At 41.7% G+C, this 12,534-nt stretch overlaps 1 protein-coding gene across 1 annotated transcript in view; it reads left to right on the forward strand.

Annotated features, from left to right (window-relative positions):
• Positions 1–12,338: 12,338 nt before the first annotated feature.
• The window catches only part of LOC308077608 (contactin-associated protein-like 2), a gene marked incomplete at both ends in the record, with an annotated part of 44,596 nt that continues 44,400 nt past the window's right edge, over positions 12,339–12,534 (forward strand). The window contains one exon of the mRNA XM_080418355.1: positions 12,339–12,383. Within this exon, the coding sequence (XP_080274481.1) occupies positions 12,339–12,383 (45 nt within the window). The remainder of the gene's footprint in view (positions 12,384–12,534) is intronic.

The following is a 12,534-nucleotide window of genomic DNA, read 5'->3' on the forward strand; positions in this document are numbered from 1 at the left end:
GCAGATGAACAGATGTGTAATCAAGATGAAAATGACTTTTCACTCACTCCATCCATCTGCTGGAACTTCCCTCAAACCTATAACTTACAATTACAGAGGGGGGTGAACCACTCTGCATGGGAACATGTGGGCACACAAACAACCCTTTGACATCACAGCAATCGACGTCAAGCTCCTCTCCTCTAATTGCTGTCCCCCATCGGATTCTGTCATTTTCTGCCATTTAATCTCCTATCCCTGCACAAAGTCCACTCGCTGCCAGACAGTTTCCCACTGACAAGTTCATTTTCACTGTGCCATTCTGATATGAACTGGCTCAAAGTTCAGTTCATACAAAAATAATAACACGATAAACCAGTTCTGTTTCATGGTTTACTTACACATTTTAAAATGTGCACTTATAATTCACAGTATACCAACAAATGAACTTCTTGAATTTCTTGTTTTTACATCATAAAATGTTTAGTTTCAAATTAACTGATAGAAGAACCTCCTCCTATACGCAATAGTTGCCACTGCCCACATCCCAAACTCAACCCTTTCTGGATCAGGGCCCACCTGAAAACCTTGAAAGCATTCACTTTACAATCTGGGAACCCATCGTCAAATAGAAAGGATAAACAGCACCCCCAGCGTTTTTCACTTTTGCATTTGACTCTGGGGGGAGTGATTAAATAGACCGACGAAGACTGAAAACCAGCGTTTGGTCTCTCTCTGCCCTCAGCCCTCCACTTCCGGTGGTGCGCCTATGTTTTCATTCCAACTAACAATATTTCTCCACGGAACACTGACACCATTTCTCCCAAAGAACATGGATCGTTTTGGTTATAAGCCCACTTGTTTCTATGATGAAAGAACAAGTTAAAATGTCACTAACTTTCCGTGGTTTTGTCGGCTCCGAGGACGCTATTGTTAAATGAGTTTGGGTTTGTTTTCAGTGGGAAGCAAACGCAGAGATGTAAATCCCGCCCACTACATTTGATTGGGTAAAGCGCGGCCTGCTTTCTGATCTGAAGGCACGCCCACTTGTAGGCCAACGCTCACGCGTTCTGAACGGGGCTCCCGACAGATTCAGTAGCGCAGCTCTGAATCTGTTCTTGAGATATTATTCACTTTATGACCACTCAACCTGGCATTTTCAGAGCATGTTTATTTTAATGATCAATCAATCGATTGTGTTCCGGCTTGGATCAATGGGACCAACGTAGAAGTTTAATATTAAAATCGTAGTGTTTTGAGAAAGTATTTGCAGGCCCACTTGCAATAGGCTTGCAGCCCACAGGTTGGAATCATTGAATTACATACTATTACTGGATGATATACAGTGATCACAGACAACCCTCTATTTTTTTTTAATTTCATTTACAAATTGCAGTGGTGGAAAAAGTACTCACATTGTTTGCTAAATGTTAAAATGATTGTGACGCTATATTACCTCATTTTGCTGGGGACTCCCTCGTATCCCCCCCACAGGACCCCTGGGGGTTGAGAACCAATGCTATGCTACATGGCTGCAAACGTATTGTCAATCTTGATTAATAAGCCCAAGGATTATTATTGTATTTCCCTATTGTAGGCCTACACACAGACATTTGCTAATAACCCACACTACACAGTGTTGTGCGTAACGCCATAACCTCATCAGTAATGAAGCACTGGCTGATGGAAGCTCATTACTGAGAGTTGCTGAAAATGCTGACTGTCCATTCATAGTTGTGTTGTGGTGTGTTTGGTATCGTTAGCATATTTTAATTTGGGGAACTAAAGAACACTTTAAACTTATATACATTCAACATGTTGTTTGTAATCTGTGATGTTTACCAGGTTGCTTGGAGCCTGGTCTAGGAAGAGACTGATCAACTACTCAACACTTTCTCGACACTTTCATCATTGGCTGTCCTTCAATCCTTTAAGCCAATGGGGAGACTTCCCCATACTCTGAACGACGGGCGTCCTCCCATATTATGGGATCATAGTAGCCTGGTTCCAGCCGAATCTGCCTTTGCAAAATCGCATCGCACTTTAGCCCTCGGCAGATTAGGTCTGGCCCCCCTCCATATAATAGAGATTCCATTTCTCTCCCTCCGCAGTGGTGTGGAGCCAACCAGGGCCCAGTATCCAAATGTGGGCGGGCTTATCACCTTATTTGGAGCAATGACGTACAAGGAAGCACTGCTCTGATTAGTTCGTGAACAAGGAAGCACTGCTCTGATTGGTTTAGGTCTAACCAATAGAGTCCGTTTGGATCTTTTTGTAACCGCCCCTTGGAATTTTTTTTATCGTTGATAGGGACCAGACTAATATCCACGCAGTGTGTCGTGTGATATTGTCTGGCCACGCGAGGCTAGGATCATAGCCCAGAACAAAAAAGAAAGTGTGGTCGTCGCCACCAAACAAACTATTTAAAAAAAAATGTGGTCGTCGCCACCAAACAAACTATTGACTTGACTCCTCATACACACACAGCGCCGCCTCCAACAGCGATTTTTTATTCCGCGAGCGAAAAGGTACAGGACCACGGGGTCATTTGGTTCCGTGCGGGGACGCTGGAGAGAGCAACCTGGTATCAATATGACTGAGTCATCATTTCTTGTTTTTATTTATTTACTTTTTAACCCATTCAATCCGGGAAAGCATCTCTGACATTTTAGATTTCTTTGGCTATTCAAAAATAGCAGATCTACAAGCTCATAGCGCAGCATTTTTGAAATGTCATGAGCATTTTTGCAAATCTTTACAAATGTCTTCTAAATCCTAATAGTTAATTTTTTTAAAACTTTTTTTAACTTGTTGTTATATCAGTGGTTCTCAAACTTTTTCATATCAAGGACCACCCAAAATGATATGTTTTTGGCTGCAGATCCCCATCAAAATATGTTGTTCCAGGGACCCCCAGAAGCAAAGATTTGTTCAAGATTTTTCTGTGCCGCGCTACGAGCTTGTAGATCTGCTATTTTTGAATATCCAATGTATAAAATTATGGTTATAGCTCAAATTATAGCTCAAATCGAAAATGACCTGGATTGAATGGGTTAATGTTTTTATTCTTCTTTTATAAATCTAAGGATAATCTAGTGTCTGTAATCATGCGTTGACCTGACTAATGGAGGTGCTGCACAGTAAACAGTACCTCAGAGCTTCATGGAATAATCAATAGAATGATCATCCATTGTGTGTAATCATACGTTGACCTGCCTAATGCAGTGCTGTACCTCAGAGCTTCATGTAATCACTAGACTGTTATGAAAACGAACACGACTGTTTTTAATGATCCTCCTAATGACCTTTGAGCTTCCCCAGGGGACGGCAAGACACACACACAGTCACGCACACACGCACACGCGCACACACACACACACACACACACACACACACACACACACACACACACACACACACACACACACACACACACACACACACACACACACACACACACACTCAATGGGGATCCGTTTAAATAAATAAATACACAAAAAAAACCACGCACGCACACACTCACACACGCACGCACGCACGCATGCACACACGCACGTCATGCCAGTACTTTTTCAACATGATTATCATCTGCAATCACCATTTATACCTCTCCTCTCTTTGTCTCTTTAAGCAGAGGAGAAGAGGAGAGAGTCGGCTGCCTACTCACCTCACAAATTACTTTGCTACCAGTGAGAAACAAAGTTCATAAACAGATTTTGATGGCATCACGGTGCTACAGTGTGCGTGTGCGTGTGTGTGCGTGTCTATGAATTGATTCCAGCTTCATAAATAGTATTACACATACTGTCACATTTTGTTCCTTTTATTAGTTTTTCTTTTGGCACATTTCTATTGCATTTTTCTCCAAAGTGCTTTGCAATGTGCATTACAGTACATTCACCGATTCACACGCACGCACGCACGCACGCACGCACGCACGCACGCACGCACGCACGCACGCACGCACACACACACACACACACACACACACACACACACACACACACACACACACACACACACACACACACACACACACACACACACACACACACACACACACACACACACACACACACACACACACACACACACACACACACACACACACACACACACACACACACACACACACACACACACACACACACACACACACACACACACACGCGCGCAAGGCACGAATCCTGCTCGTTCAATCGTCTGAACATCACAATGCGTCACAGCGTTCATAACAACATGCAAATGTGATCTTCTGAAGGCTTGGAGGGACAATAATGGAGGAGTGATCAGGAGTGATAAACCATCACTGTGAACCATCACTGGGCTGCTGAAAGGCCTGTTATCGTCCTGTAGGCTGGACATTTTGGATGGCAGTGACACGGTCATCATTCCTGGATGATATTCAGGGGAAATCATATCCTGTAGAAGATTAGAGTCGAGGCTGCATGTAAAGGCTGTTAATTCTCCATGCGGAGTCCTCCTTCAGGGGTGAACGAGAGGTGACCTTTGTCAAGACAACAGCGTTGCCAGATTTTGTGAGAGAAATAAGCAAATATGAAAACAAGCTCAAAAGAGCACGTGAGCAAATGAGCACTTTAAACCTACAGTATATACATTGGCTATTTGAAACCAGCAGATCTACAAGCTCACAACGCATGGCATTGTAGATCTGCTTGTAGATCTGCTATATATCTTTTCAGATGGGGGGATAGTTTTTTTTTTCCTATGCTAACAACTATGCACGAAAACAAATTTCACCCACTTTTTACTTCTGTGAACCTGTGTGATGTGACAATAAAGCTGATTCTGATTCATTCAGTACCAACATTTCACAAGCAACTTTACAGAAAAAACAAGCCCAAAGTCGCTTATAATAAGCAGACATGGCAACACTGCAAGACAATCTGGTGTCAGCTCCTGATATCTTCAAGCACGGCCGTGTGCATTCACATGCAAAGCACACACATATACACACACACACACACACACATTCAGACTCACACAGATGTGTCAAAAAGATACACGCATTGACACACACACACACACACACACACACACACACCCACACACACATAGAAATATACATTATGTGGTTTGGAATAGCGGGGGAACATGCATTTACATAAGGACAAGAGATGAGGTTATTCATGAGTGATGGGACAAAAGTAACCAGAGGTGATAGTTCCCATGGTGACTGATGACCTTCACAACTGTTGTCAGTAAATAGCATATCAGACAATAAGAGAGAGAGAGAGAGAGAGAGAGAGAGAGAGAGAGAGAGAGAGAGAGAGAGAGAAGCTATTTGGCCCCAGAAATCAACACTGTGACTAATCCAAAACTAAGGAAATCCGTGAGAGAGAGAGAGAGCATGCGTGCGTGCGTGCCAGGATGTTGGGAACATGGCATTCTCATGGCATTGCAGAGAGAGATCATTTTGCGTGGAAGGCTTTAGACAGGGGTGGGCAACTTTGATGATGGAGAGGGCCACTATACTTCCACACTCACTCCAGAGGGCCACATTACATATACTGTCGGGCAGACACCTCTTATCTCCGTATTTTAACTTTTTTCTTAAATGAATGCCGTACTTCGCCATTCTATGTCACACAAAAGTAGCAAAAGTAGCAAAAGTAGCCGATCTACAAGCTCAAAACGCGTCGCAGTGCGACACATTTTTATACATTTGAAAACTTGAAATGGGCATAATGAGTACTTTTACTTCTCGTACTTTAAGTACATTTTGATGCCAATACTTTTGTACTTTTACTCAAGTACATTTTGAATTCCGGACTTTCTATATTGCATTGCAGAATTGATACTTTTACTTAAGTAAAAAATGTGAGTACTTTTTCCACCACTGTATGTTCATAATGATATAAAATTATTGTCAAGCCGCAGTGCAGGCTCCACTGTGAGGGTGCACTCGACATGTGATGAGGTGGGGTGATGAAAATCTAAAATGGCTACATTATGCCATTGTGGTAGCCAATATTTTTCTGACGTAGAGCCTCGACGCTGGCCGGTGCGCCAAGACAAAATTGGTCTGGCAGAATCCCTGCCAACAACACACAAATAATTTGAAAACATGACCTAACCTTTATAACCAAAAACTCCCATAATATCCGATGGGAGAAGTACAGCAATGTGCAAACAATGCAGCAAGATCTAAGATCTGAAAAGGACAACTTGAAAAGGACAAAAGGAATACAAGCAATGTAAAGACTATATCATACAGTATGTGTATTCCTATAATATCTGCTCCGTAATGGTCTTGGTACATAGACCTATACAAACAGAGCAGATACCTTCAAATACATTTGAGTTATCTGATTGAACATTATTTAATCCCCATAGGGAAAAGTTCCAAATAGAGACATTAGAAAGACAGACAAAACACAGGGGAACTTCCCTGTGTATTAATTAATTAGTCATGTCATCATCATTAGGAACCACAGGGGATTCATATCTATTCAACAAACACATACCACAGACCACTTATTTTGTGCAGAAATCAATTACCCTGTGGTAAAAGTCATTGGAAAGATATTTTCAAAACAGAAGCCAAATTACACAAGAGAGAGGTTGGAAGGAGAAGCACAATTTGGACACACACGCACACGCACACGCACACGCACAAAGCCCAGATGCTTTCCTCAAGAGCTGGTAGTAGACAGGGGGTTTATTGAGATGAAGCATGGGGCCTTGGGGGTGACAGTGTGGGCATGATGGAGAGAGAGTGGGAGAGAGAGCGAGAGAGAGAGAGAGACATTTCAATTTCCTCCCTCTTTTAAAATTCATGTCCAACTGCTGCAAACTCCAACCTAGTGTTCCTCCTCTCCGTCAGAGAATGAGGCTTTCTTACATTCTTCAGTTCTCTGTAAAGGCTGCAAAATACTCCCTGCGGAAATGAAGTTCGGCTATAGGTCATAAGAACAAAATGACGCAATTGTGGAGAAAATGTATTGCCTTGACGAAGTTCTTTCCGGCATGTCTTGCACCTCTTGCACCTGGCGAACACCTTGAAATTCAAGGTGCTCCTGATTTATTCATGTATTCCATTTCTGCAATCTGCCGACATTGTATATGGACAGTTTTGTAGAAAGGTTGGCTGAGGAGGTACGACGTTTGCAGTTCTTTAAACTCGAAGTTGAAGACCTTTCTGTTTGACACTGCCTTTGAAAGTTTTTATTTTTCATTTTTATCATTTCTTCTGTACTGTAATTGTATTCTCTTCTTATCTGTTTTGTTTTATTTTCCTTGATGTTCTTTGAGTTAATGTCTTAATGGTCAATGGTTTGTGGCAAAGCACTTGAAATGTGCTATACAACCAGTGGTGGAAAGTAAGTATATTTACTTAAGTACTGTACTTAAGTAATTTACACCACTGGACTCATGGGGATCTCAAGATCCACATAGGAATGGCATGGATCTCATACTTGATGTGGCCACCAGATAACTAAACTCCTGCAGAGCCATGCCGCAAAAAGCATTGTATCAACATTGAAAAACTCATATAGCTTCTGTTTTAGACACTGAATGTTACAGGCAGCAGGACAATAAAGCAACATCATCATCAACATTCAAAGACATGAAATGATATGTATTTACATTTACACAGAATGGCTGGAGAGTGATACAGCAGAGTGTCTCTGTGATATTTCTCTGTGCTGAGGTGATGGTGAGCTATTTTCCAAGTCACGAATGCTAGGGTGCCAAACAACCGGCTCACAAAGCGAAAGATCTTTGCTCAAATTACAATGAAACGTTAGCGATGGAAGTGAGAGATCAAATTTTTTTTGGTGTCACGGTCTCCCCTCAGAGAGCCGAGCAGCGGGTCTGTGAAAAGACTTGATGTGTGAAGAGAAAGAATCATTCTGCAACAATATAATGGAACCGAAAATGAGGCCATAACACATGAAGGGGGAGCCATAAGATGAGTGTGTTGACTGACAACCCACGAATGAGAGAAATGAAATAGTCCACTTTCATGAGGCCTGAACAGTTATGATTATTTATCTGACATCCATTGTGAAGTAGTGCCTTGATAAAGTGGTAAAAAAATTGACATTTCATCACCAATCTACTAACCACCTACACCTGTTCTCCATACCAGTTTACTGAAGGAACTCGGAATATACACTCGGAAAATACACACCTTGCAGTTAGTATCGCTTATGTTTGGAAAAGTGCCCTGCGGGCGTTTGGCCCCTTCCTACAGTACTTGAAAGCCCCCTGTACCCCCAGGTGGATACAGTGTGGTGGGCACATAAACCTTGTGGGCAGTAGTACATGATTTGAACAAGCATGGTACATCATTATCCGCAAAATGACTGACTATTACAGGTTGTATAGCAATTTGTAGCCTTAAAGGTGGGGTAAGTTTCTTTGGTTAAAATAAGTGTTAAATAGCTCTATATTGTGATAGTACTCATTGCTATAGAGTGTTTGTTCAGTAACAGGGGAGCTCTTAATTATTATCTACACTTTTATCCAATCAGGAAACAGATTAAACAAGGGAAATTAGAAGTGATGACACAAATAAATGAGCAGACAAATTAAGCTGATAAATAGGTACTCTCTTCTGATTGATTTATTTTCCTCTCCTGAAAATTTATTTTCTGTTTAATAAAGAGCTGGAGAGACATGGAGACCTCCGTTACTGAACTCTATAGCAATGATTACTATCAGAATATAGTGCTTTAAACTTTTAACAAAAACGTTTTTGGTTTTGACCAAAAAATATCACTTACCCCACCTTTAAGTGTAATAAATACAATTTAAAAAAAGTATTTGGCGGTTGGCCCCTCATTTGTAAAATGTAGACAGAAAATGAAACTAGAAAAAGTGCTCCTCGGAGCACAGGTCTCCGCCAGGTTAGGTAGGTTATTGTGGCCTCCTGGTGGCGCTATAATAGGCCAATGTGAAAAGGGTGCCATTTCTTCTTAGGCCTTGCACGGCAATCGGACACTGCATTCATGATTTGAGGCATTTTGTTAAAAAAAAATTGTTTTGCTAAATTAGACCTGCTGGTGGCGCTATAACAGGCCAATGTCAAAAGGTGGCATTTGCTCCTCAACATAGTGTGAATGTGCGTGCAAAGTTTGACCGCAATCGGATGCTGCATTCATGATTTGCGGCATTTTGTTCAAAACAAGCCACTACTGCAAACTTTAGATGTCAATCTTAGCCAATCAGGATGGAATGTGAAAAATCAAACACATCCGTCTTGATCACATGACTATAGAGATCATGTGTGTACCGATTTGCGTGAAATTTGGATCAAATCGGAAGGAGTAATATACAAAAATGTGTTTTACATAAGTCGGCCTCCTGGTGGCGCTCTAAAAGGCAGATGTGAAAAATGCAGGGTAAGGGTTTTTCCTTGACCTCTAGGGAGTGCGCTTACAAAGTTTTACACAGATCGGCGCAGTTATAGGTAAAAACACGAATGGGACTGTTATAGCGCCACCATGAGGCTGATTTGAACATATTCAAGTGGCATTTCTTCCTCTGCATAGTGGGAATATGCATGCAAAATTTCAAGGAAATTGCATGCTGTGTTCATGATTTGAGGCATTTTGTTCAAAACGGAGCACTCCTGCAAACTTTGGAAGCCATTTTTAGCCAATCAGGATGGAATATGAAAAATCTGAAAGACCTGTTTCGTTTAATGACTATAGAGATACTGTGTACCGATTTACGGGATTTTTGGACAAAATCTGTAGGAGTATTGTCAAAAAATATGTTTTGCACAAATCGGCCTCCTGGTGGCGCTATAAAAGGCCCATGTGAACAATTTGGGGCATAGGTTCTGCTGTGGCATCCAGGGAGTGTGTGTGCACAGTTTCGCTGCGAGCAAGCCAACGGTGCCGGAGATTAGCTGTCCACAGACAGAATGACGGACACACGGACGGACGGACACACGGACGGACACACGGACGGACGGACGGACAGGGGGCAAAACATACTCTCTCGCCATGCCTTTCGGCCTGGCGGAGACAATAATAATAATAAATATAGCTGCAAGCAGCGATAATACGGGCCAGTGATTGCAGAGAGAAGAAAGAAAGAAGCAATGATAAGTAATATGCACAATAAAGCCGTAGAAACATCATTTACAGCCTCCTGGGCTGGGGGACAGAAGCTCTCCTCTGAGGTGTCATTTTGGACAGAGATGTTATCCTTAATGGTCATATTTGGATACTCAGCCTAAGTACACTCAGGGAAAACAACTACAACATTAAGCAGGTATTATGTGTAAGGAAAGGACTCATGTTGTTGTTAATGAACAAAACTATTGATTACAAAAGCAGTATTTGGACTGATGGTCCAAAGATTACAGTGACATGACTCCAAAGTAATCTGTTTTCACTCAGACACAGTTAACCCTCTGGAGTCTGGCATTTTGTTTTAAAATACAAAATGACGTTCCTTTTTCTCAGTGGTGTAAAGTAACTAAGTACATTTACTTACTTTATGTACTGTACTCAAGTACACTTTTGAGGTACTTTTACTTTACTGAAGTATTTCCAATTGTCTATACTTTTACTTCCACTTCTCTACATCTCAGAGGCAAATATTGTACTTTTACTCCACTAAAATCATTTGAGTTACTAGTTACTTTGCAGATATAAATTATTATATTATAAAACATACATTAACCACTTCAGCCCTATTTTATACCTCGGCTATTTAAAAATAGCAGATCTACAAGCTCGTTGTGAGCTTGTAGAGCTGCTATTTTCAAACATTTTAGTACTTTAACTTTTGGTACTTTAAGTACATTTTGATACCAATACTTTTGTAATTTTACTCAAGTACATTTTTTATTCCGGACTTTTACTTGTAACAGAGTACTTCTACATTGCAGTATTGATAGTTTTACTTAAGTAAAACATTTGAGTACTTTTCCCACCACTGCTTTTTCTGCACCGGCCTCATTTAGTTTTCTGTAGATGCAAACACTTGTGTCAACATGTCTCCTGTTCCGGCACACATACTGCGCAGCAACCTTGCTATTGATTCACACCTAAACAGCATTAACATACATGTGCTTTAAAGTTTGTGTCTGGGGTCTCACATCAAGGAACACAAAGTTGAGCTGCACACGGTTGTTGCTCCCTTAGTCAGTTTATTTTTCAAATATGAGTGAAGTTTCAAGCCCACGTTCAACTGCATGACTAAATGACATAGAAGTACAACACAGTTAATCATTTCTTTTTTTACATTTTAACATTTTCATGTTTTTTTTTTTTTTTTTTTTACATATGTAAGAATAAAGCAAAGTAAACCCACTTAGTAACTGAACAAAACATCAAGCCAAATGGCCATCATGACTTCAGGCCTCTCTGAGCAAAGATTAAGAACTATTTGACAAATGAACATTCCACTAGATAAACACAGGTGATTATATAATTATAATTATTTTATTTATTTATGTGTGTGTATGTGTGTCTCTTTGTCCCCTACTGAGCCTGACTCATATGTCAGCAGCAGCACTATTAAGTAGTTTTGTGTTATCCTTTTAGCATCATTGTATAATCATACCTCTACTGTTAATAAAGTATTCAATCAATCAGTCAACAAGCCTTTGTAACAAAAAATCTTTTGGTAGGACATGGTATGTCCTCTGGACTTCTCTGCAAGTAGGCACACGGAACACTCCATGGTGGGTAACAAGACTGGACAGACTGGATTTGAGATCAGTGAAATACATAGTCAGCCGTGCCAGCAGGCCTGTGCACATGCGTTTGACGTACTCTTCACAATGCCTACCAAAGATTTCATGCATCTGATTTGGTTTGCTGTGGTCTGCTCTAGGGCAGCGAATATCCATCGGAACATGATCCATTTGGCCGTCAGCCATTCTGCAATGTTCACAGAAGAAACAAGGCTCTTTAAATATTATGAGTATATACATGTGTTTGTATTGTCTATACTTTTCCAGCAGCCCTGGCAGTTTTTTCACGTAGATATCAACGGCGATACCAGCAGCCGCTTGATGGACAGCCGAGCAGTTGCCGCACTCTGAGTGCTTCATGTTGGCGATGTGAGCCAGCAGTAACACGTGGAAGGCTGCTCCGTTGACCCAGTGCTTCAGGTGGCGGGCTCTCATCTCTGTGTCCATCGTACGCCGCAAGGCGGTCAGCTGTGTGCTGAGCGTGTCCTTGGTGTCTTGTGCTAATCGCATCAGCTCTGGTGTGTCGTGGATGTGGATTTGGTGTTGCTTCAAGTAATTTTCCATGGTGACGAGGATGGCGTTGGACTTCTCATTGTTGAACACGCGCTGGAGCATGGCGGGTGTGTGGTCTGTGCGGTCCGCTGCAGGTTGAGAGCCAATCAGCAGGTCCAGGAAGATGGAGATAACCACCGCCCCAAGCCCCATACTGTTGGGCGCCTTGGTGAGCGGACCCAGGGCTTGACCCACGTCTTTGAAATACTGTGGGAATTTCTGTAATACATTCGCCTCAGCCAGGTTATCACTGAAGTGCTGCTGTAGAATCCTGTCTGAATTGGCAAAGGAAAACCTCTGGAAGGTCTGGTCGATGCCAA

The sequence above is a fragment of the Gymnoscopelus braueri genome (genome assembly GCF_963280865.1).
Source record: "Gymnoscopelus braueri genome assembly, chromosome: 21".
Lineage (NCBI taxonomy): Eukaryota > Metazoa > Chordata > Actinopteri > Myctophiformes > Myctophidae > Gymnoscopelus > Gymnoscopelus braueri.